Source organism: Vigna umbellata, chromosome 6 (genome assembly GCF_029865625.1).
Source record: "Vigna umbellata cultivar VRB3 chromosome 6, Vumbellata_1.0, whole genome shotgun sequence".
NCBI lineage: Eukaryota > Viridiplantae > Streptophyta > Magnoliopsida > Fabales > Fabaceae > Vigna > Vigna umbellata.
The window spans coordinates 7,663,720-7,691,220 of NC_142170.1; the positions used below are offsets into that span (position 1 = coordinate 7,663,720).

Genomic DNA, 27,501 nt, shown 5'->3' on the forward strand with positions numbered 1-27,501 from the left:
TTTTTTAGATGACTATTTGAGAGAAAATATTTCTTTTTAAACTAAAATATGTTTTTTATATTTTTTTAAATTATTTTATTTTTAAATTTAAATAAATTCAACATATATATTATATTTTTAACTTTTCAAAGTAATAAAATTATATATCTAATTATTACAATAAAAAATTATTTTAAATAGTTTTTTATAAAAATTAATATTTATGTATTTATATTTAAAGAAAAAAGATAATATTAAAATATTATGTAAAACTTGAAAATTAAACCCTAAATAAAAATTATCAAATAAATAAAATAAATAATTAAAAATAAAATAATTTAATTCTGAAGAATAATTGTGTTCTAACCCACTGTAGGTGGTGAAACTTAAAAAAAAGTCTTCTATAAAGTAAATAAAAAATAAGTAAAACTTGGTTTTAAAAATATTAAATAAAAAGAAGTAAATAATGTCACATCATCATTATTTATTTAATCAAAACACTCCAATGAATAATGTCACATCACACATCAGCACATTTTCTCTGCACTACGTGGTCTTAATTTAACATTGTCTGAGACCAGTTAACGTTTAGGGTAAAATGTATTCATTTTTACAAAAAATGTGACCCAATTGAGACAAATGAAAAAATGAAAACCGAACTGAGATTTTCATACAAAAATGAGGACCAAGGGAGGGTTTAAACCTAAATTATACAATAAGTTTAATAAACAATAAATTTCATTAAGATATATTTTAGATGACTCTCATATTATATTAAAAATTGAAATTTAAAACTAATTTAACTTTGTTGAAATTAGTTTATAAAATAAGATTTTATTATATATTAAAAAAATTATCTTAAATTGATGTGAGATTTTAGTAAAAGAAAAACTTAAATATAAAAATAGCATTGAAAATTTATGAATAGACTAAATACATTTTGTTATTTATTTCATTATAAATTCTATCTCTTATTGTATAGAGATGATCATACACAAGAGTTGAAAAATATATGAAACCATGTATGTATGTGTTAATATTAAAATGACAAAGTGATTGTTCAAACATTAATAAAATGGTGATTCTATAATATGTTGGGATATATAATAAATAGCATCACTTGGATGTAGGGATAACAATCAAGTAAACATAATTGAACATTGGAACGGATATAATTGTGTAGATTATAATATCTAGTATTAAAAAAAATAAAGAAAAAAATGTGTGCATGAGATTATTATATAAAATAGTACATGAACTATCCGAATATAAAAAATTATATATGCATATATTTTTTTAGTTAAATGTTAATATAACTGAGAAATATCAAATATAAAACTTTGAAAAAACATAAAATGTAATAAATTACATTGCTTCACTTAAATAAAGTTCAATATTATTATAACGTGGATTTAAACCTAATTTAACCTTGCTTATAAGAAGTTTACCCCTACCTATACATTATTTGGTTTTATATATAATCCATGTAAAATTTCCAATATTGATATTATTGTATTATTTTGTATGAAAGTCATTCAACTATTAATTTAATATATATTCTAGTAAGAGAATATGACATGTATGTGTTGTTCACATGTATATCATATTATACTTTTAAAATAATATCATCCTAATATTTGTACTGTCTATTTTTATGACCGATTTGACATTAAAAAATATGATAAAAATGTCTTAATATTTCTAATATTTTATTGTATATAATTTAAAATTGTCTTGTATGTAATATTAAATGGGTATTTTATAACTGTATATGTTTGTTGACTAATATAACCCTATTAAATGGATCGTTTTAGTGTATGCTAATATAAAAAATATTCACATTCAACTTTGACTCAACTAATTAGAAATTGTTAATTATTCAGTTAATTAAAATTTAATTCTCCTAAAAAAAAAGTTGCCAGCTCGGAATGTTCTTCCAAAAAAACGAAAGTAAAACTCTATTCCTAAGATATTATGTTGAATACTTAAATTTTCTCTCTCTACCTGTATTTGATTCATTTATCATTTATCAATTTGCAAACTTGTGTAAGAAATTTCCAACCTACCTCAATAGTTTAAAATTTACTTTCTCATCATTTCACATTTGACATTTGTTCATCCGAATATGTTCAACAATCAATGTATGAACACCGACAAACTTAGTCTAAAAGTTTATCACCATAATAATAAGCTTGGAAAGGCAAAATAGAAATGTTTTCATCGTGCGACATGCGCATATGACTTTTGAATGGAATACTTTTTTGCCTTATTTCAACGTTAAGCCTCGTTTTGCATTTTATTAGATCGGTTTCATATTGATTCTCACTATTTTAATAGTTAAAATCTTATATCTAAAATAAACAAAAAAAACTTATATATCCATTTGGTGTTGGTCTAAGCAAAGTACAATAACGTGGAAAATGAAATATGAATTATTCAAGTTTCTGTTTGAGTTGGTTTGCGAATTTGACTTGATAGCCAAGTCATAAAATTTAATTAATTTATTAGAATGACTTGTATAACACTTTGTCAAAATCGGAAGGGACTAATTAATTGATTAATTAATTAATATATGACTTATATCACACTTTTGTTATAATTAGAAGTGACAACCGACGTTGGTTGAACAGGTTTGAATTACGATTTTAAGACTCACCAAAAACATGTTCACATTTAACAACTAATAATACTTTAAATAAAATTATCATTAATAAAAAATATTCATGTATAAAAAGTAAACGAAGTACCCAAATTTCTTTTTCAAAAACGTGATTGTGATATTTATGCAACTAAGGTTATTACCTAACACGTCTTCTTTTTTCAATTTTTCCGGTTATTTGGTTATGGGAATTCAAAACTTCTATATTGTCGTGTTTTTAATTTTCATAATTTTTCAAAATCAGAACCCAGAAAATAACCTAAATGCCTCCTTCAACTTAGAAATAAAAATACATAAATGTTAACAACGATTTTTTTGACACGCTTTTAAACATACTGTCGAACAATTATTCTAAAATCTATTGAAAACTACAAAAACATAAAAAAAATTATGACCCCAATATATATATATATATTTCAATAATTTTTATCCGGCAGAAAATAGTGTATCAAGGAATAAATATATGGAGAAAATATGTTTTAAACATAAAGTAACATTTATGATAAAATTTAATGATCAAATATTATCACTGTAAAATTGTTTCAGTTTCATCTGATTCTAAATTATCATTAATTAGTATTACTAACTTTTAAGATAATTATTATAAAATTTAAATATATTTAGTATACGAAATAATAGTATAAAAATATGTATTGTGTAACTATCCAAATAAATCTACCAATCTAAATTGATACTAAAATTATAATCAGTAATACATAACTGTAAATCTAAATACTAAATATTCACAATTTTTTTAAACTGTAAGTAAACTTTTTTAAATTATATATATATATATATATATATATATATATATATTTAATATCAGTGAGAGAAATATAAATATATACATGTGCCTATTCTTATTTATAAACTCACAATTTCGTTGTCGATCTTTAATATTATCTGCATTATCCTCTACTTCCATATATTGATATAGATATACAATCATTGCAAGTGAAAACTATATCTACAAAATGAAAAGATAAGTTAATATAATTATAACAATCATTATCATAATTCAAACTATAATTCATACAAGCATATCTTACACAATCAATCATAATGCATGTTATCCCACTCAACAATTGAAAATATCATCACAACACAACCCTCACATCTCAATAATCATGCATAGCCTTCACAACTCAATCAATAGTCAATAACAAAAATCAAATGTTTATCATATATCATAGGCCCCACGACATCAATCATCACAATATACAACCCTCGCGACATAAACATGACACAAACATTTGACTATAATGTCGAAAGATCAGTGTAATGAGTGACTTAGAGACCTTGCTCATCTATCATCTTTATCTCTTGCCTCTCAAGAGTTATAGCTATAGATTTACATCAGTTAACACCTAACGGATGTGACACATCAAGGTAGGGCAACTCCCTCCTTCTATATGACAAGGTAAGCTTAAATATACCTCTTTTAACTCTCACAACTAAATATCTTACTCTACATGAGTAAGAATCTACCAGAGTCAAGATAATATTTATACAGAATCCCTCTCAATACACTACTTATCATCACCTCATATCAAAGTAGCATTCTTTCCCTAGTATACATTTATATTTACTTTCTATCAAAACTTGATCACGCTCAACTTTCTATCAAAACTTTGAAACTCATTTCTCTAACCATAAATATCTAATTGAAATTAATAACAGTTAAAGTAAATAACTCGATTTAATGATTAATAAAGTAGTAATTGAAGTTTTATAGAAATAACTCGAAAATAAAAAAAAAGGTGGTATTTCACTCTCTCAAAACTACGAAACTAATTTATCTAGATATAAACCTCAAGTTAAGGATCTCAACGATCAGAGTAAAGAAATACGTGTTAGGAACTATATATCAAAATTTTAATTTTATCTAACAATTAACAAACTAAAAATTGAGGTTTAACTAAAACAACTAAACATAACAACTCAACAAAACAATCCAATAACCATGCACCAACTTAAGATAACAATTCAATAACAAAGAATGAACTCAATAAAACAATTCAAAAATTATGCCATCGAAGTTTCATTTATAAGCTAAAAAACTAGACAATTATTGTCATTAGACTGGCTTCCCTTACTACTACTATTAACATATCAAACTTAAAAGTTTACTAATAGATAATTCATGGTTCAACTTAAAACAAAACATGTAATTATTATAATTTCCTTACTAATACCATTAACACATCAAACTCAAAAGTTTATAAATAGATAATTCATACATCAACATAAAACAAAATATGTAATTATTTATAATTATAATAACTTCCCTTGGTACTACCATTAACACATCAAACTCAAAAGTTTATTAATAGATAATTCATGGACCAACTTATAACAAAAACATATAATTATTATAATTCGAATAACTTCTCTTATCTCAACACAGTTTGTCAAAATCTAAACTTTACGTTCAATAATTCAGTTACTTCTAACCAGAAATTCTTTTTGAACTATAAATTTGTGTATAAAAAGAAGTATGTTGTCATTGCAACAAAAACAAAAATTTACATGTTATAAAAGTAAGAGACATAAATTTTTACATCTCTCATAATTACGTCTAAGACATAAAAAATCAAAAATAACATACTAAAGAAAGTTTTTCCTATATATTAGCGAGTGTAGAAAAAAAAATGAGTGATCACGTGTTACAACTTTACAATTTGAATGGTGATGAAAGTTTATATATATATATATATATATATATATATATATATATATATATATATATATATATATATATATATATATATATATATATATATATATATATATATATATATATATATTAAAAAAATGGCTAAGGTTTGGGGATTACATATATTGTATGTATATAGTTTTTTTTTATGAAAAGTATTAGTACCTTTTCTTATAAAAGTTATTTGAAATTATTGTAAAAGTAATAAAAATATCTTACTTATCTAGGTTTAACTAATTTTATTTTAACTAAAACTTCTAGAAATATTGTATAAATTTTGTTTTTTATAATTTGATGAGATTATTTATACTATTATATATAAAAAAATGTTTTGTATAACTAATTATATTAATTTTATCCTTTACTTAATTAAAAACAATTTATTATTTTATAAAATATATGTAAGGACCTGGAAAATAGAGTTATAGAGTAGATAAGTGGATTAAAATAATGAGACGAGCTTTTTAGTTTTAAAATAATCGTATAATATAGAGATAACTTACTAAAGCTCAGTTCATTATCTAAATCACTTCATCTCTTTAAAACCTTCGTTCTCTACTCGTTCTCTGCCTTCTCTCTAGAATTCCTTCTTACTGAGCTGTCGGATTGACGATCAGGAGGTGCCCAGACGTTCACGGCGTTGAAGGCTTCGAGACTGACCGATCAATTTCTCGATTCTAGCGGGTAAGCTGTTCTTCTCTTTTCTCCGCTGTCTTGAACCTAGACCATGCAATCTTTGCTGGTTGCATGTGTTTTGTGTGTTCTCTTGTTCATTCTCTGTCCAATTCTAGCTCTAAGAGCTGTTCTTGATCACCAATTGGTGATTTGTAGGGTCCTGTTGAGTTTCCTTGCGGTACAAGGTACTGTAGAGGTGATCCGGTGAACTGGACTGTGAATCTCTGAGGTAAAGGGAGTTAGATTTCTATTTGAATTGATAGTTTGATAGGTGTATGTATTGAGTTATGTACGTAGTTGTTGTTTGAGCTGAAATATGGTAATTGTGTAAGTTGAATCATGTATATTTTGAATGATTAATCTACATATGATAAATGTGGTTTGTGAGCTGATTGGGATGAATTGTGCATCTGTAATTGTTATATTATAAGATTGTATTATGTGATAGTAGCTGATGGATAGAAAGTTAGGGAATTGGAAGTGTTTTAGGGCATTCTAGAGGAAGTGAGATGGTGAAAATTGGGAATTAGAGGTCAGTGGCTCTTTTGGTCTATTTAGGCATTATAGGTAAGTCATTTGTGACTTGTAGGAGTCTTTTAAATGGTCATAAACATGTGCAAAGTGATAGAATTTGATTTGGATCTTTAAGTGGTGAAATTGAGTGTTGTATAATGGGAATTAGGTCATAATCTCTTTAGATTGGTGGTAGGCATGTTTAGAATCACTTAGACAAGTATAATTAGGTATATAATACAATTTAGGAGTGTTAGAAGTTAGGAAAAATAGTTAGAATTGGTATGTTGTGGTTGAGTTGCATAAATCTACAAAATTTCGTTCTACAGATTATGCAGACTCGTTGTGCGAATAGTTTCGCATAACGAGTCACTATGGCGAGGTGCTCTCTGCCAAGGGCATTTGCACAACGAGTTGGTGTGTTGTGCGGATGACGTGAGAGGTTGCTCTCTGTTTAGTTTATTCGAATAGCGAATTGGGCGTTGTGGGAATGGTTGGAGTGTGTTGCTCTTTGTCTAGTGATTCGCATGGCGAATCAAGGCGCTATGCGCCTGCTAGTGGTCTGGGGTTAATTCAAATTTTATTCGAATAGCGAAAAGGTCAGCATAGCGAGTGGTTTGGGAGGGTTGGTCTCTGTCTGGGGTTCTCGCATAGCGACCTAGGTCCGTTATGCGAGAGGTTGAGGTCTGGTACCTCTGCGAGTTAATTCGCATAGCGAGACAAATCGTTATGCGAGTGACTCCTGGTTTCGCCTTGCGAATTGGGTGTGCAGAGCGAATGATGGTGACTAGATTTCTCTCTTTTGCTATTTGATGGGGTGAAATTCTATTAAATGTTGATATATCTGGTGAAGTGTGTTTAAGGTGTATGGTAGTATATAAATATGTATAATTATGATTGAAATTACAAGTAAAAGTATGTGATTCAAGGGGATGATTGCAAGATCAGTATAGAATCTCTTGGTGAGATTCCAGGTTGTTTAGAGTAATTGCATGAAGCTCAGTCTTGGGGGTTTTCCTGAAACTCCAATGGTCTTTCATTCTCAAGTAGAGAGGATTGAACCATGTGGTGAGGAGTAGCAGGAGGTCTTAATTTTGAGGGCTTCCAGTATGCCTCAAGGCCCGGAACAGACTAACCTCGTGAGGGTGGTAGGGTGAAACCCTTTGACAATGACTTTGATCAGTATGAGGCCACCATGAGTGCATAACCCGCCATAGCTCAGCCATTATTCTAAGTCCGGACGAGTCAAGTTTAGAAGTTAACATGTTAGGATGTGTGATCAGTATGATGTGTTTGATTGAGCTCTAAGTGTCTTATGTTATTATAATTATATGATCTTTGTTTACCTAGCTCACCCTTACTCTTGTGTTTGTATGTTTTACGTGTGATGTTTTCCTTTTGCAATGATCATCCATTTGGATGTGAGCAGAGGTGGATGAGGTTCCTCTAGAGCAAGCACTGGAGGGCGATGACGCTGTTGTCTAGTATTTAGATTTTATCTTTTAGTTGCCTGTTATCTTTTTGAAATACTCTTCTATAGATAAAGTTTTAAATTTTATAGCCATTTTGGATGACTGTAAGATTAACTCCTTATCTGCAAGTCTTTAAACTGTTCTATCATATTATGGTGTTGACTACTATTTATATAATTTTTACTATATATTTTGGGTTGTTACAATATACAATAGTGAAATCTCTCTCCATCCAAAAGTAATGTATGTTTATTTTCTTAACATAAAAATAATAGTATAAATTTATTAAAAAATTATTTATTTTTACAGTTTTACAAATTATAATATTTTAATAGTATTAAAATGTTAAGCTGTTGATTGAAAATGATAAAATGCCCTGATATAGTATAGATGAAGATCTTCCGTCAACTCAAATAAAACAATCACATTAATTTAATGTTTCCTTGTGAGTTAAGGGTGTGTTTGATTTAAAAGATTTATTATTAGAAAATGTTGAAAGTCTCACATCGACTAGAGATAACACAAATTTAAAATATATAAGTGGATGTGCAAACCTCACCTTATAAGCCGATTTTATAGGATTAAATTAGGTTTAAAATTCACTTCTTAATATAATATCAGAACTAGGTTAGAGTCTATTCTAACGATATTTATTATTTGTTGGACATATTGTTTAACCCGTTATCAGGCCACATGATTTTGACACTTCAACCTAAGTGAGGGTGAAAGTTAAAAGAAATAGTAGAAGGGAATTAGTTGTCTAACCGATTCCAACCTTTGTATTCATATATTATATATAAGATTAAGAATAGTGGTAAGAATCGATTAGATACCTGATTTCAATATTCATATGTTAATATTAATATAAGACTTAAATATTAATTTGGTTTTCATTTTGGTTGAATTATTTCACCTCATCTCCTAAAGTGGTAAAGAAGGGTTTTTTTGGGTCTTATTTTATTTCTTGAGAAATGTAGTTTTAATTTTTTTAATCAAATTTTAATTTTTTGTTAATTTTGTTCAATTTAATATTTTTTAAATATTGTTTAAATAGTAAATAACATAAACCGATGTGATTTCTTTATATCATTTCTCTCAACTTGTTACTATACATGCATATATTATAAGAGAACCAAAAGTACCTTGATGAAACTAAAATTCAAGTATTGATAAGCATTACTCTGATTAGGTACAGCCGGAAAAGAAACATTGTATTTGGGCAGTTTTGAGTATTGCTGCTTCAACTTTTCCAAAAAGGAGAAGTGTGGAAGAACTTTATTCACATCGAACTTTGCATGTGTAAAATGGCTTTGACAACCTCACACCACAAATGGATATACTTATTATTTGCGGCAGTTTGTTGCCCAAAGCATTAGCACAACAAACCAATTTCCATTCCCACCTATGCTTAGCACTCCAATTATTACGTACTAAAGTGCTTCCATGACCCTTTGTATCAATATAAGTCCCAAGTCAAATGCTACATATTCAAAATTTAAAAAGGGCAAAAAATAAAAAATAATCAAAAGTTAAATAGTATGTGTCACTCAACAAAGATGGTCATTCTTTTCCACACATGCTTTGGAATTTATTCCCTTTCAAAAGTTACGACTAGACAACGGTAAAGCTAAAACATTAAAATTTCCACAGAAAACTATAATAATGGGTTTTGGAAAAGAAAACAATTGACTGGACAAACTTCTCCCGATGCATGTTTTAGTTTCATTCAATTCAATCCAACAGTCCGTTTAGAACAAGTTGATAGGTTATATTCAACTATAATTAGTCCTAATCAAAGACTTTTTCTGTTCCTGTTCCACCAGAAGTGTATCTCTTCAGAAAACTATAACTATGTATTTAGTTTAACGTTGTTTTCATTTAATTTTTTAATTTTAACATATTTTCATTTTTTTAATTTGTTTTTAAATGACTAGTTGTTATGATTTGCTCTTTTTTCTACTCATTTGATACTATGCTTTATCTAACTGGATATTTTATGTTTTATTTTCTTGTGTAAGACGATGATTGTTATTAGTGAATTTTGTGTGGACGGACTCAAGTTTTGTATCCGCAGCTCTCTGCAACCCAAAATCGGGTTTTTAAATACCAACAACACTCCATTGGAAATAATAGTATAATTTTCGTGATACTGCCAAAATGAAGAATTTTCTGCCCTTTTAGTTCACAATTTCAATATTTTTAGAAAATTATATAACAATTTTTGAAGTGACAATTAGGTCTAGAATAAATAAGAATAACAAGTAACAACATAGCATAGTTCAAAAAATAAATTGCCAAATTTGAATTTCATAATTACATTTGGAAAGTATAAGTCCTGGTTTATGTGTATTAAAGACATGATTTTAGAGTAAATAAAGGATGAAAACTTTGTAGATAATTTTAAAATATATGTTTTTACTTTAATTAAATTTTATCTCCTTATATAATGTCTTAGAAATTGTAGAATTATACATCTAAGTTGCACTCCAGCATAAGAGTTTTGGAAATTGTAGAATTATACACCAAGTTACACTCAAACATAAAAGTAATGCTTGAGTGTGTAAGAGTTAGTGTTGATTTTTTTCTTTGGGATTGATTGTTCAATTAATAAAAAAATCTTAAGCAAAAGAGACATAAATTCTCTCTCCATTGAAGTTAGTATCATTCAATCAACGTTATTTCACTTAAGATGTGAGAGGTTGCTGAAGTGCTCGTTTCATAACTTGAATGACAACTTTTTTTTTGTTTAGTGAAGACAAGTCACTCAAGTGACATACCACTAATGATTATTGTATGATATAACTAGTGCAAAAAACGCATACCATGACGTTGAATAATGACATTTCTTGGGCTAGTTTAGTAAAATCAAAATGCGATGACATACTCATAAATAACGTAACTTCTTTTTGCGATGGATCAAGCCTCGTTAAATGCACTCAAAAGACATCTGACAACGATTTTTCTCTTACTCATCATAAAAAATGATTTTTTATTAATCGTCATTATATAACTAAGACATCAAAATGATGATAGTTAAACTGTCGTTGAAAGGCTTACGAGGACTAAAAATGTTTCACATTTTCACTTCCCACGTCCACAAACAGTTCTTCTTCTCCCATTGTATCCGTCAAAGCACAAAAAACCACCACCATTTGTCATTTTTTAAGGTTGTTTTTGGAGCGTTTGGCTGCTGTTGAACTTCACATTTACGTTCTTCACTCAGTTCATCACCGCTCCTCGTCGCAACAATTAAACATGGTTGCCCCTCTTTGCCCTACTAAGTCACTGTCGACCTCTTCGAACCTCTAAGGTGTCATCGTTCTCTTTCTCTTCACCATTATCACTACATGCGTCTTCAACTCCACCTTTAGCATTTAAAAGCATTTCGTCGTTTTTCTGCCATCTTTCTTTAATCTTTTGGGTTGACACAAGTTTTCTTGTCTTGTGGTGGGTTTGGGGTCGTGTGTTGATGGGTCTCCTATTGTGTTCTTTACTAGTGGGTAATATTTTCTTGGTTGGTCTACTGCGAGTCTTCTCAATTCTAGGTTAGAGATTAAATTTTTCTATATTTTATAAATTTAAATTTTTGAATAAATATATTTAAATGTGTTGGTGTTGAATTGTGTTTTGATAAAATGTGTGAAACTGTGTTTGTATATATTTAAACTGTATTTTATTGTGTTGATGTATATTATGTTCGGAGAAACTTTGTTATACTACTTGTGATATATATTATTCAAACTTGTTGATATTGAGCATGAGGATGTCTGACCTCGACAGATATTGTTACTATTTTTTATTTGTTACATTATTTCATTGAGCATTTGTTGGCATGGACAAAAAACTAATTTCAATCACATATCTATTGAACATAGATATGGATTAAAGTTGGATTAATTTACCACGTATAAATGATGATTACAAGAGAGGGGTTGACGAGTTTATATGGTTTACTCAACGCAATGTTGGTAGTGTAGAAAATAGAGTAAAGATAAAGTGTCCTTAAGTGAATTGTTTGAATGAGAGAAGATTGAATATTGACGAAATTAGAGATTATCTTTTGTGCGATGGATTTCTGAAGAATTGGAATGTGACATGGTGAATTGTTAGACCTGCCTAGTGTGTTTGAAACACATGAACTTGTTGATTAGACAATGGACGAATGATTATAGGATATGGTCCGTGATTTTGGAGTACAATCCTTTGTTGAAGTGGTGTATGAAAATATGTCTACCAATGTAGAGACCCCGTTATATCCTAACTCAACTAACTTCACACCATTATCAGTAAGGTTGATAAATTTGAAGACATCGAAGGGGTGGAGTGATAAAAGCTTTACAGAATTTCTTCATTTGTTGAAGGAAATGCTTCCTGAAAGTAATACACTACCTAATCGAATGTATGAGGCAAAGAAGATACTTTATCCGATGAGTATGAATATCAAAAGATTTATGCATGTCCTATTGATTGTATTTTATATAGAAAATAGTTTGCAGACTTAAGAAGTTGTCCCAAGTGTAATTTGTCATGTTATAAGGTCAAAGATGATGATAAGGAGAATATTAACGAGGTTGCAAAACCCAACCCTCCTTTGAAGGCAATTTGGTATCTATCAATAATTCTAAGGTTTAAACTTATGTTTACAAACCAACTGACACTAAAAATCTTAGATAACATGCTAATGAGCGAAAATGTGATGGAATACTTCGTCATCCTACAAATTTTGTGCAATGGAAGAACATCGATAACAAATTTCCCACATTGGCAAATGAATAAAGGAATTTGAGGATTACACTAGGTACAAATGGATGTATCCTTATAGAAATTCAAGTATCAATCATAATTCATAGGTTGTTTTGTTAGTGATTTATAAATTTCCTTCAAGTTTTTGTATTAAGAGAAAGTATATGATGTTATCAATGATGATTTCTAGTCCACGACAACTAGGGAATGACATAGATGTTTATCTTAGTTCATTGATTAATGACTTGAAGTTGTTATGGAATGACAATGTTGAGGTCTTTGATGGTTTTGCCAATGAATCTTTCCAGATGCATGCAAAGTTATTTTGTATTATCAACGACTTTCCTACCTATGGGAACTTGTCAAGTTATAGTGTGAAATTCCATAGAGCATGTCTGGTTTGTTAGGAAAAAACATCATATAAGAAATTAAAACATAGGAGGAAAACAAACTATCTTCGACATCATAGATTTTTAAATCAATTATACCCTTATCGTGGATTGAAAAAGGCTTTTAATGGACACCAAGAGCACGACAGAGCTCCAATTCCATTCACTAGTGTCCAAATTTATGAGAAGGTGAAAGATCTGCATGTTGATTTTCAAAAAATAAAATAAAAGAAAGGCAACTGTGACTAAGATATGGAAGAAGAGGTCAATAGTTTTCTATCTTCCATATTGGTGCAAGTTAAATGTGCAACATTGTATAGATGTTATTCATGTTAAAAAGAATGTGCGTGATAGCTTAATTGAAACACTTCTAAATATAAAAAGCAAGATGAAGGATGATGTCAATGCTCGTTTAAATATGACTGAAATGAATATATGAGTGAAGTTAGCACAAAAAGTTGATAAGCAAACTTATATGATCACAACACTTCGTCCAAAAAAGAGAGAACTATTTTTTGTTGATGTCTTAAAAGAAGTAAGGTACCACAATGATACTCTTCAAATGTAAAGAGTCTTGTATCTATGCAAGATCTAAGACTAATTGACTTAAAGAGCCATAACTGTCACGTTCTAGTATTTATATTCAATTTTATCGGAATCCAAAATGAAAATTAAATTTAGTATGCATGTTTTGTTCCAAAATACATTGAATTGACTCATCTTAACCTTCCAAAATGACTTGATTTGACCTTTGACATGAGTTAACTTGACTCGACTTTCGATTTAAGATGAATATATATTTTAGAGTTATTTACAATTTGGCTTAATACCTCTTTTGGTCACTCGAAAGAGGGAGAACGTTCAAATGGTTATACCTTTCTAAAAAAGTTGGAAACGGTCCCAAGTTGTGAAAAAACGGGTCAAGTTAATCCTTTTTGCTTACGGCGTAAACAATCTAATGCTGCAGCTGCCTCCTTAGCCAAAACTTAATGAATTGTCCACTTTTTCTCATACGTGGCACACTGAGGTAATATGACGTGTCAATTTTGAATTTTGAAAAAAAAATTGCTTGCCACGTCAACTTCATCTTCCACCTCCTAAAACGTTAGAGCCACAAACCGTCGTCGTCATCACCTTAGACCACCGCTAAGGCTACAAACTTCTTCCTAATAGCCATATCACATTTTCCTCCTCCATGTGCCACCACAATGAAACCAAAAAACCACCATCGTCTTCTCTGCCATACTTTTGAAAAAACTTAGAAACAATCACGTGAACTCTATCAACAACCGCGAGCAATCACGGCCAGCCACCATGGCCAATTTCCATCTCCTTCCTTGTGATTCAACCGTAGTGAAACCTGTAATCCCAAATCTACGAGCAAATCGCGCATCTCCTTCACCACAAAACCCAATCGCAATATTATCCATGGTAACCAAAACACGAGCTCCTCCATCAATCTCCTCCTTTGAAACTTGAAAGAAACTGCAAAGACCTAAAGAAACCCAGATCGAGTCTTATCCCATAGCCATCGAGAACCTGCGAAAACCAAATTCTAGATGAACACTAATCGCAGGACAAGAAACCCCAAATTAGGAACCCTTATTGTGAGTTCATTGCGAATAAAAAAAACGCCCAACCCTCTCGCGAAAATCACCCAACCAAGATTCGCCATCAGCTCATCAAACTCTTTGAACCTGCAAGCAAACCTTTCATCGCCGATCTTCATCAAGCCATCAACATCTGCATCTTCTTCAACGCAGAGTAAGCAAACCCTTTTCTTTTAACCCTCTATCAAAACATTTTTCTTAAAATTTAAATTTTACACTTCATTTAACCTTATAGTGCCACACAATGACAACAACTGAACAACTCATTATGTTTGGTCTAGGGGGACACCTGCACCGTTAGATTTTGGACGTCGTAAGTAAAAAAGATTAACTTGACCCGTTTTTCACAACTTGGGACCGTTTCCAACATTTTTAAAAAGGTAGAACTACTTTGAACATTTTCTCTCTTTCAAGAAACTAAAAGAGGTATTAAGCCTTAAAATTTTATAATGAAATCAAATCCAATGATAACTTTAACTATAAATTCGAATTAATGGGTGATCATAAGTTAAATTAATATCTTTAATAAAAAATGAAAAAAAAAACAATATGCTATTTTATTAAATTTTTTAAAGACACACATTTTATTTATAATGGTTTACAAATGTTAAATTACATATTTTAGATCACAGTTTATTCAAGATTGTGTCAAATTTTTAAATACAAAATAAGAACACACAAAATAAAACTAAGAGATAAGAAATGTAAGAACTCACTATAATTAAGAAAACACAGTTAACTAACTAAGAAAACACGTTAAGAACCAAACTGTGACAAGAGAAAAAAAAACCTCAAACATAATATTTTTTATATATTATTAATAACTAGTTGGCAAATATGCATTAAAAGTATTATTGATATGGTTCCATCATAAATCTGAATAAAATGTATTTAACTAATATATCAAGACATCGATTAATAAAAAAAAGTCAGATATGATGACCAATAACTTGTTCATATGTTAAGTGCCCACGTGTGTGCAACTTGATCAAGGTTTGAATTGGTTGGAGTCCATTGACCTTAGGGTCCACCAAGATTTCACCTACTATAGTAGTACCAAAAGACTATTAGTCTTTGGTGGTTTGTTTAGTTATTTATTCATTTAGACAAAAGAAACAAAACCATATCATTGAGAAATTATTTATTTTTTATAGTAAGAATGTTTTTATTTTTTAATATAAAAATAAACATCTCTTTCAATAGGTTCAAGTCAAGTATTCTAACTGCTTTTATACTAGGAACCATTTAAGATAATTAATTATCAAAGTTAAAAAGTAACTAATTGTTCAATATCAACATTTATCATTTTGGATCTTTTCATTAGTAGTTATTTAAAAATTCTACAGAAATTAAATTTTATAAATAATTATAAAGGAGAATATCATGGAGTTGCAATTGTCTTTTATACCACGGTATCACATGTTTCTTGTGACTTATACTTTAATTGGTTTGGAATATCAGAACTGACAAATATTTAAAGAGATTATATATTTAAAACTCAAATTTAAAATTATTAATTGAATCAGAATAAAAATTATGCAAATGGACGGTTGATGTAAAATAAATCTCTTGAACATAAACTCTATATTATTACTCACTATTATTTTTTTGGATAAATTACTAAAAAATATAAAATTTCAACAAGTGTCATTCTCATTTATTACTTGGTCTTTGATTTCATAAGTTTTTTTATAATAGTATTAATAACAATGTTGAATAGAAAAGTGTATGATTAACATTAATGTAATTTTTATAATGGTAATTTGTTTTGTAGTTAACATTAATATTTATCAATTCTTCTTATGCGTAACTTTTGTTAAAGAGATTGATTAATCTATTTTTAATACAACCCTCAATCCAATCACGATTTTTTTCATTTGAAGAAAATTGAGTGAACTTATCAATAATGGAATTAATTAATAATTTAGTATGTATATTTATTAATGTAAATATAAAAATAGATAATAAAAATGAAGAAGGTGAATGAAAGTGATGATTGTGGTTGAATAGCAATAAACCAAGAATAATGAATACTGAATGAGAAAATATTTGATTGAGGAGGGAAAAGCTATAGGTAGAATAGAGGGCTAGAGGGGAATAGCATAATAGCTTTGACGCGTAAGAAGTTGTGGATGTTGGTGAGCCAACCCTTTTGCTAGCTGGCTGTCGGGGAGAGGTCCCCAGATCCCTCTCGCACTGCACGTGACTTACCCCCTCCCTCTCCCTTCCCTTCTCCTCTCTCTCTTTCCTGTCTCACTCTCTCCTTGGCAGCTCTGAAACAAAAAGCAAATCATCGCTTTCTTCTTCCATCAATCCAAAACTCAAATCTCTCTCTCTGTCTCTCATTTCTTAGTCTCTCTCACTTTCTTCTCTATCTCTCTCTCGGCTTTGGTTTGTATGCGTTAAGACGATTCCGCGCTATTAACGGCTGAATCAGATTCAAATGCTATTGGATGCCAATCCAGATTCAGACTGAATGCTTGGATCTGCTGCCGGTGAATTCACCTTTCCTTTTATGTCGCTCATAATTTTCTTCCTGCTTTTATTCGCGTTCTTGCAACCGAATTCAATCCGTTTGTGTTTGATTCTTGTTTCCGATGGCCTTGCATTCTCACTTCAGGCATTAGGCATTGTTCTGGCTCTGGCATTGGTGGTTTCGTATGGATTTGTTTAAGGCGTTTACTTATTTCATTTTTTTGATTTACTGTGAATGGAGTTGAGTCTGTGCATGATGTAAGTAGGTTCTCTGTGTGATCTAATGTGCGTTGGTATTGCGGAACTATTTGTTTTTGAAAATTTGAATTGGAATCGATGATTTCGCTGAACTATTTTGCCCTGTTAGGGTTGAAATTTGAATTGAACTGTGCACGCATTCCTTTAGCGAGGTTATAGTGTTTTTTACGTGCAGACTATTAGTGCTGTTGTGGTTTTTCTTCGGGATTTATGAGAGTAATACTCTATATTAGGCAGTTTGTGGATGTCTTTTCGTTTTCTGCCTTTGCGGCATACTGTATTGTTATTGACTTATTGTTATTTTTTTTTTCTCTGTACTACTTGTCAAAATATGGAAATACATAAATAAACTAATACAGGAAAATGATTTAAAACAATACAAAATATTCCTGACCTCTCCCTTTGTTTGTTTAAAACAAATGTAGAAAACATAGAAAGGGACAAGAATAAATGGAAAAGTGAAAACAAAGTTTATTACGGAAGGAGAATAGACTTGTCATCGAGTTGAGATGATCAGTTTAGCTGGAAACTAATAGTACGTTTGAAATAAAAAGTCTTGAAAGAAGCAAGAATCGGAGAGATTCTTTAGTATGCAAATTATAGGGTAATTAGAAATACTTTTGCGACTTTATTTGGTTTTGTGCTAGGAGTTTTCCTTTGGATGTGCAATGAATGGTTACGGTAACCGATTGTGAAAGTGGCAGTGGTATTAATGACATGTCTTATGTATATGTCCTGATCTTTATCGACGAAGTGAAAGATTCTTTCTTGCTTCAGTGGGGCTGATCTTGATGATTAACCTTTATCATTTCGTATAAAGACCAATTTTATTATGAGCTATTGAACAACAACACAACATCAAAAAGCTTCACCACGCTAGCTGAGGATATTATGAATTAGTAAACAGTAAGAATATTTAAAACTAGTTGATATTACAATTTCAGTGTTGATGCAATAGCATTTGGAGTTACATTTGTAAGTAATGAATATATGGAAGTGGGCATTTCTGTCGTCAGCACATTATACAGTTGTGAATGGATGGTATTTGTCTTTCACAAGAATGGTTTGGTTATATGAATATTCTGCAGTAGCGCAGTATACTTTGTCTACATATCCAATATTTAAGATATAAGATATGTTTGCACTTTAATCTAGATATTTGATATTTCTCACGTGTTTTTGTCATTATCTGCTTCAATAATTTAGGGAAATGTGTAGTGTTAAATACTTTGTATTAATTTTTTAATAACGGGAAAGTGCTGAATCGGAAATGGTCAGGAGATCTTAGTATGTCAACTTCTAGTCATGCATGATGCATTTTTTGTTTCCTTTGGAGAGTCGATATAGGTTACATTATTACAGGTCCAATATATGATGTTTATGGGTCTCACATGACTGATGATTTGTTGGAATAGTTGTAACTTGCACAAATAGGCTTACTCTTGTATTTTGAATTATTTGGACTTTAGATAATCATTACTTCCTGGCGTCCTAAGCTCACCAGTGATAATATCAGTTCTGAAAGTTTAACTTCTACGGTTCATTTGGGAATCATGTAATTACTGTCACGGGATTTATGAGTGGTGGAGTTTGGTCAATGCTAACAATTTTTCTATCTTTTTTTTTTTTGCAAAGATTTGTTTTTTGGCTCATGGTTGTAATGCTTCAGTTTCATGTGTAATGATTTTGAAAATTCGTTCCTTTCTATTATCAGATATTTATTTTTTTAATATGCCATATCCTTGTTATTTGGTTCCTGCAGGTTACATGATCTCCCGCGTGAAGCAATTGGGTCACTAAAATATTTATATCAATGATTTTGTATAATCAGAACTACCTTTAGCCTATCTCTCTTATGGGTTAATGATTGTGGCGACATGGTTTTTCATTCCAAATATATAAGAACATGGAGGAGACACGAGAAGATGCAGGGCCGACAGAGCAAGGGCCATCTAATGTGTCGTGGTGGCCTTCAGATTTTGTTGAAAATTTTGGATCTGTTTCTTTGGATTCTCATGATGAGGCACTGAGTAATAAAGAATCTCCTGGACATGTTGTCAAAGATGTTTTGTCTTCTCAGAAAGCATCACAAACTCTCTGGCGCACTGGGATGCTTTCAGAACCCATACCAAATGGTTTTTACTCTGTTGTTCCGGTGAGGATTGATTTCTATGTTACTTCTTAGGGCGGCAGATGTCTATTTAGAGTTGCGTTTTTTTTGTTGCATACTCCAAAAGCTGCATCCCAATTTTGATTTATTCCCTAAAGGGGGTAACCGTATTAGGAGTTCTACATTGAGTAGAATAAACTACTTGATGTGGTATTTAAGCATTGAGACTCTCCCATCTAACGGACTAGTATTTTGGGTGAGACTCTTCTCGTGTTAAGTCTAACAATTGCCTGCACTCTTCTTTCTAGTTTCTAATCTCTTAAAATTTCTGGTCAAGGATCTCTCTTGAAAGCTTAGCCTATTAGATAGGGTGCAGGTTTGAATATTGATTTTATATACCAATTTTTTTAATCCAAAATTGAATGAAGGTTTGTGTGTTGAGAGAGAGAGAGAGAGGGTCGTGCAGAACTGTTAATTTATTTTTCGTACAAGTGCTCAGGCTATATAGATTGTAGGAATAGCATTAACAATCTGCTGCTGCTACTTGTTAAGGATTGTGTGTTGCATTATACAGATGTAGGTGGTGCTTGACACAATCTGCATATTATTGTTTAACTGAACATTTACATGTGGTGCTTTCAGAGAACCAACGGTGTCTCTTTAGCTTGTGTAAACTGCAAAATTGTTTTTTTATACTATCATTAATGACGAGCGGAAATATTTCGGAGCACCATATATTTAGTTTTGCATGGAAAGGGGAATTCAGTACAATCTGGAATTTGACATTGGTGACAATAAATATACGTTATTTTATTTGCAAGTGTTATTCTTTAAGTCTTCAGAACGTGGACCCAAGTAGATGAAATTTCTTGCAGGGAGCTGATCCTGCTTAGCTGTACCAGATAATTTTTACTTAGTGATAGAGCTTTTACGTGTTTCAATAACCTCTTCTCATTATGGATCATGACATTGTTCTTTGAGTTTGTTGATGGTACCCTGGTTCTTGGTGTGTGACTAAAATGGTTTTTGTCACTATTTTTTATAACATGCAGGAAACAAGACTAAAGGAACTTTTTGATAATATTCCTTCCTTGGACGAGCTTAATGCTTTGAGTGGAGAGGGTTTTAAGACTGATGTCATTCTCGTGGATTCAGAGAAAGATAAAAAGTTATCCATGTTGAAGCAATTGATTGTGGCATTAGTTAAAGGATTAAACTCAAATCCGGCTGCCATAATTAAGAAGATAGCTGGATTGGTATGTATTTGGTCACATCTTATCGTGTCACCCTTTTATTGTGCATAATAATATCCTAGCATATTATTGTTGCTTTAATGTCATTATTGTAACTTGGAATTGATTTTTTTCCTTCTATATAAATGTGCTTTACAATTTTGATTCATATTGTTTCAAATAATGCATATGATTATATTCCCAAACAATTTAGAAAATAGAAATTTCCAACATCGAATGGTATTAACTTTTCAAGAAACATATTTATTTTAAACTCAATTTGGCTGGGCTGTGTTAATTTTTTTCCGGATATTAGTCATGACCGTTACAACTTTGTTTGGTAGAAATAATTTCACTACAATTGTTATTTACAAGGCTATTGATGGGTATTACAGGGATTAGATCGATTATGTAAGGGAGCATTTTTTTCTTACTGTTATTTAATTTATTTTTCTAAGCACAATGAAAAATTTTGTATGCTTATTTTGACCTCTATTTCTAAACAGGTTTCTGATTTTTATAAGCGTCCCAATGTTGAAAGTCCAGCAAAAGCTGTGCTAGATGAAACATCTCACATGTTAGAGAATCGAGGAGTCCAGATGCTGGGGCAAATAAAGCATGGTTCTTGCCGTCCTCGAGCTATCTTATTTAAAGTATTAGCTGATACTGTTGGTCTTGAAAGTAGGCTTGTGCTGGTAAGTTCTGTTGGTGGGCTCAATGGCTGTTATGTACACTGTCTGCACTTGATTGCCAGTTTACTTATTTCAAAGATACACACAAATTTACAATGCATTTAGCGGAAAAATTAACAATGGAAACTCAATGTTGTATATTAGTTTTGCCACCATGTTCTTGCCTATTGGGATAAGGGTTTGGTTTGCTTTTGTTTTCATTTCGTTCTTTGTTATATCCTATTTTATAAAGATATATCTTGTACTACCATTTTCTTTATCAGGGTTTGCCAAATGATGGAGTTACTGAATGTCAAGACTCGTACAAGCATATGTCTCTGATAGTTGTATTAAATTCTGTGGAAATGCTGGTTGATCTTATGCGTTTTCCAGGCCAATTGTTACCACGATCGACCAAGGCAGTTTTTATGACTCACATTTCTGGTGCAGGAGAGAGTGATTCAGCAGAAAATGATTCTTGTGATTCACCATTAGAACCGAACAGCCCTTTATTTGGGGTTTCAGAGAGGTTAGATCCTATCAAGCTTAAGAACTGTTATTATAGCTTGGGCTTGATTGCACTTTTGTCCCTTTAAATATGATTATGTTCCCCCTAATTTTAGTTACAACAATATTACGCTGTAGTTATATATTGCTGCAATATTGTTGCAACACTTTTTCCCTTATGTAGTATTATTATTGCATGTTATCTCCAAGTCAGCAAATTCTATAACTAAAAAGAGTATTGTCTTACTTGATTTAGGGATGAGTAAAATCAATGAGTGTATGAAAAGATGAGAAGACTAAAGAACAAGGAATCTACAGCCTATGACACTTGATCCCTAAATTAGGTACACCAAAAAAGCAGCTTTATAAAAGCTGTAGAACAAAATAATGATTTACGATTTTAACACTTCCTCTCACGTTGGAACATATAAATTGTACTTACTAAGCTTGGAACATATAAATTGTACTTACTAAGCTTGGAACATATAAATTGTACTTACTAAGCTTGGAACATATAAATTGTACTTACTAAGCTTGGAACATATAAATTGAATTCTAGACTTGATTAGAATGTTTGCAAGCTGATAACTATAGCTAAGAAATGTAGTAGCAACAATATAGATTTCTTTAGTGAAGAAATCAATCTCATGCGAAACTCAGCCCCACACACACAAAAACTGGAAAACGACTGTATATTATTCTGGTAATCAAGAATACACTGTATACGTCTAAAACTATCAAGGGAACACTTTCCCTCCACAGGATACAAGGTCCTGTCTGCACAAAAGGAATTAACAAAAGCTAACCCTGTTAGAAGGCCCCTTTGCCTTCTTATAAAGGCAACCCAACCAACTAACCAATTGCTAACAGCACATACATCCCCTAACTGCCTAACCCCCTAATTCATTTCTTTTCCTCCTCTCATATACTTTTAAAACCCTATCAACAATCGATGTCTCTGTGTTTGATTTTCCACTAGAGGTAACTTGATTTCTTGGAAGAGCAAGAAACAAAGTATTGTGGCAAGATTTTTTGATTTTAGATAGTAAAGACTTTTTGATTCATGTCTTTTTCCAATCAGACAACTTGTACCTTCTTGTATGACAAAGGAATTAGAATCAAAGGATAAAATAATTTAAACAGCAAGTCAATTGGCTTAGAGAGTTTAAGCTATAAGGACAACGAGGAATGTACAAGACAAAATTATTAATCATAGGAGATAAAGTAAGTTGAACAATTCCTTGATATGCAACATTGAATCCATTGGCTACAATAACAAGGCAAGGAGTTTTCAAAGCAGAGATAAATTTGAATGAGGAGCTGTTATGTATCCTCATATTGAAACACAAGAAACAAGGAAAAAAAGTAATGTTTTCTATACTCAGTAATTCTGAGTTCATACAAATGAGAATAAAGAACCAAAATCAGAGAGAATGTATGTCCCTCTGCCCTCCAAAAGTTCCCAGGTTCCTCCTTCTTTCCCCCTCCCCCTCACACTTTATTCTCCTCTCACTCACTTCATTCCCTCTCTCCTCTAACGAAAGATACTCAAATGATTTCACACCTGCCGCACCAGCCATTATGTTATTAAAAGATCAAGGACGTGTGCTTGTGGGCCCCCAAGTGATGGGTTTCCACTTCTTCCTCTCATAAACTTGGTGAATTTTCACACTCTTCCCTTGCACTCCTTCTCCTTCATTCATATTAGGAACTATTATTAGAAATGTGATAAGAGGCACTTAAATCAAGTATCTAAGGACCTTGTCCTGCCATACATTGAGAAATACATGTAAAGATTGAACTTTATTTTTGAAATTTGAAGATTTAAGACTAAAATATTCTTGGTACTCTTCATTATAAAATTTGGTTTCTTCTTTTCAGATTTAAACACATGGACTGTGTTTTGTTGAAAATTGTGCAAGAAATAACAACTTTCTTGGGCATTATTAGATATTGTTAGTCACAATATCTTATATTTACCATATTTATGTGTATTTCCATATTTCCGTGTATTATTCTTCATTATAAATATATTACCCTATGTGTATTTTACACAAAGGGAGATTAACCTATACCTTGTTTTCACTATATTCAACAGGCATATGTGCATTGAGTATGTCCACTCTGGCTACCACATCATTCTTGGTTGCTATGACCTCCTCTTGCACAAGGTGCTACCTTTGTTGAAGTTTCAATAACTTTAGTTGAATTTTCATCTTTAACCAAATTAGGTAGTTGAAGAAGTCTCGTGACTATGTTGTCCATTGAAGGGATCTTATGAACAACCAGAAGTTGATCACTTGCATGATCAAAATCTGAATTTGGACTTCTCAAAATCAAGGCTATATATAGCTTATCAAGTTTTTTGTTGATATCCTCCAAAGAGTTAGTTACAAGGAATCTCTTTAGTTCTTCTACTTCTACCAAAACATTTGTTGTATGTGAGATCATATCATGGTTGGTCTGTTTGAGGGAGACTACTTTGAGTTGCTTCAAAGAGTCATTAGCAAAAATGTCTTGGGCCTTCTTCCAAAAAACATGTCTTGAATGTCTTGTTCAACTAACTATCATACAACAACACATGGTTGGAAGTCAAGCTTTTTCTACTTTTTCAACGGGAATAGCACAACCTTCCTTCTTCGAGTGGTTATGGTATCCTTGACCAAGGAACCACAACTCCACTAAAACAGAATGTGCAGGTATTTGTTCCAATTGAGTTTTCTAGTTGCAATGGTGGGAGTACCAAAGAAAGGAAGGATGACACATGTGGTGGACATTTCAGGCATAAAGACCCGTTGGTATAGGGAGGATCGTGAAGAAGATAAAAAGACTGTTACTTATAAGTGTGATCCACACTTCAAGTTGGTTGAAACCGAGAACCAAGGGCTACATATAGCTTATCAAGTTTTTTGTTGATATCCTCCAAAGAGTTAGTTACAAGGAATCTCTTTAGTTCTTCTACTGCTACCAAAACATTTGTTGTATGTGAGATCATATCATGGTTGGTCTGTTTGAGGGAGACTACTTTGAGTTGCTTCAAAGAGTCATTAGCAAAAATGTCTTGGGCCTTCTTCCAAAAAAACATGTCTTGAATGTCTTGTTCAACTAATTATCCTAAAACAACACATGGTTGGAAGTCAAGCTTTTTCTACTTTTTCAACGGGAATAGCACAACCTTCCTTCTCTGAATGGTTATGGTATCCTTGATCAAGGAACCACAACTCTCCACTAAAACAGACTGTGCAAGTATTTGTTCCAATTGAGTTTTCTAGTTGCAATGGTGGGAGTACTAAAGAAAGGAAGGATGACACTTGTGGTGGACATTTTAGGCATAGAGACCCGTTGGTATAGTGAGGATCGTGAAGAAGATAAAAAGACTGTTACTTATAAGTGTGATCCACACTTCAAGTTGGTTGAAACCGAGAACCAAGGGCAGAGTCGTTCCCAAAAGAAGTGGACGAGTTTAATGGAGTTGGTTTGGCAAGATTCTAATAGGCGATAGAGTGGTGTGTGCACACAATAGGTTGTTTGCGCATGAGAGCAAGTGGTTGTGGTTCAGGCCACACAACTTCTTAAGTTGAGTTGCCTTCATTGAGGCGTACCAGACACTAAGATTGCTGGTGGACAGCAGTCAAATAGGCAACTAAGAGGACAGAGCAAGATTTTATTGCTCTGATACCAACCTGAATTTAGGCGTGAGTAAAATCAGTGAATGTTTCTCTTAACTGAGTTATTTTGTTATATATGTGAAAAGATGAGAAGAGTACAAAACAAGGAATAGCTAGAGCCTACCAATCTTAATCCCTAGACAATTTACACCCAAAAAGCAGCTTTATAAAAGCTGTACATCAAAATAATAATTAACCATTTTAAATGTCTTTAAGTTTTTTGGAAAAGGGAGAACTATCAACCTAGGATTACATGTTGCAATTCAAAATTTTGGGGACCAAATAGGATGTCATTTTGCAATTCAAAATATAAGGGACCAAATAGGATGACATGTTGCAATTATGAACTGTCACAGCCGTCAACTTTTATTTTTTTCCTTTTGATTATGCATTTGCCAAAATTGTAAAGTTGATCTTGCCTTGAACAATTGGTCAAATACATCTTACAACTTCTCAATATTGGGTCAATAATAAATGAATTGTGACGTTATAGGCACAAAACCTTTGGAGCTTCATCTATATAGTTTATATATTTTCTTCCAGTTACAAGGAGTTGCCAATTGATTGGTTTTTGTTTGTCCCCTCTTTCAGTGTTGAGAAGGAGGAAAGCCTCCAGTTCCATAGAAAATTTGAACCATCTTCAAATGCATTGGGCCTTTCCTTGAGAAATGTGATGTTAAGATCAAATACCAGTTTGAGGTAACACGTTCCATTCCTTTTCAACTGTTTTTCATGGTGCCGTTGTTTTCACTTAGGATGCAGATGGTCCACTTTTTCCTTGCTCTGGATTTTGTTATATTTTAGTTTTTTGGTGTATTCCTAGGGAATTTATTTTACTAGAACCTGTAATAATGCACACTACTATGTACCAACTGTTTCTTGTTTGAACTGTCTTGTCAATTATCTCAGCTTGTCTCATAGTGAACCCAACATTGGCACTACATTAGGTCGGCGTAGTCGGAGAAAGATCATTGCTGAACAGAGGACAGCTAGTTCAAGGTTATTCATTATTCGTTTTTGTTTTGAAATGATGTGGGTATACATAAGTTTGGTTTAGGTTCAAAACATCAGGTTCAAGACACAAGATCTATATTATTAATGATATTTGTTTTACTTTGTTGATCATGGTGCTTCAAAACTTTTCTCTCTTCGATTAAGTCGATAAAGCTGTTAACTTATCTTTAATGGCATTATAAGTGTTTTTTTTTTTTGCTCTGGTTACTCCCTCTTATTTTGGTCTGTCTGTATGAGAAGGTTTAGAGTTTTGATGGCTAGAGCATGGAGTGTGATACTAAAACGTATAGCTGTTGATATTGTTCTCAAGATAAGAAGGGAATGCCGTACTTATCCTGAACCCTATCCGATAGGATAGACTGGCCGCTCTTTCCAAATATGGAATATCATGTATATTTTCACAAAAGTAATGGTCGTGGTCTTTGTGAAATTCATCATTGCTCTATCATAGTTTTCATCTTTACCTTTATTTTGGAATTGACACTGGTTGCATTTTTACACTACACAATGATTCTTCAAAGCAGTATAGGTAAATTTACCTGACATTTAATTACCGATTACCCAGGGCACCCTTTGGCTGGTTTCAGACTGTAAAACTCTGTATTATGGTGGATAGGAAGAAGATTAAGAAAAGAATCATATAAGGAGAAATTGGTGATGATAAATTGCACATGGTTATTTGTGATGAAACATTTTATTGTCATCATTATTGGCAGTTTAGAGGTTGGGGCTTACTACTCTTTTAGAAATTTCATGGCTTCTGAAGGTTGATGTGGTCACTAGAGTCTTCATCAAGTATTTTTTACTTAC

General features: G+C 31.6%; 1 protein-coding gene across 1 annotated transcript in view; it reads left to right on the top strand.

Annotated features, from left to right (window-relative positions):
* Positions 1–16,885: 16,885 nt before the first annotated feature.
* Positions 16,886–27,501, top strand: part of LOC124839195 (serine/threonine-protein kinase EDR1-like) — a 28,270-nt gene continuing 17,654 nt past the window's right edge. Inside the window, exons 1-7 of the mRNA XM_088093005.1 lie at positions 16,886–17,251; positions 19,252–19,644; positions 20,652–20,855; positions 21,338–21,526; positions 21,787–22,031; positions 26,269–26,376; positions 26,587–26,676. Coding sequence (XP_087949131.1) covers positions 19,396–19,644; positions 20,652–20,855; positions 21,338–21,526; positions 21,787–22,031; positions 26,269–26,376; positions 26,587–26,676 — 1,085 coding nt within the window. The 5' untranslated portion in view covers positions 16,886–17,251; positions 19,252–19,395. The remainder of the gene's footprint in view (positions 17,252–19,251; positions 19,645–20,651; positions 20,856–21,337; positions 21,527–21,786; positions 22,032–26,268; positions 26,377–26,586; positions 26,677–27,501) is intronic.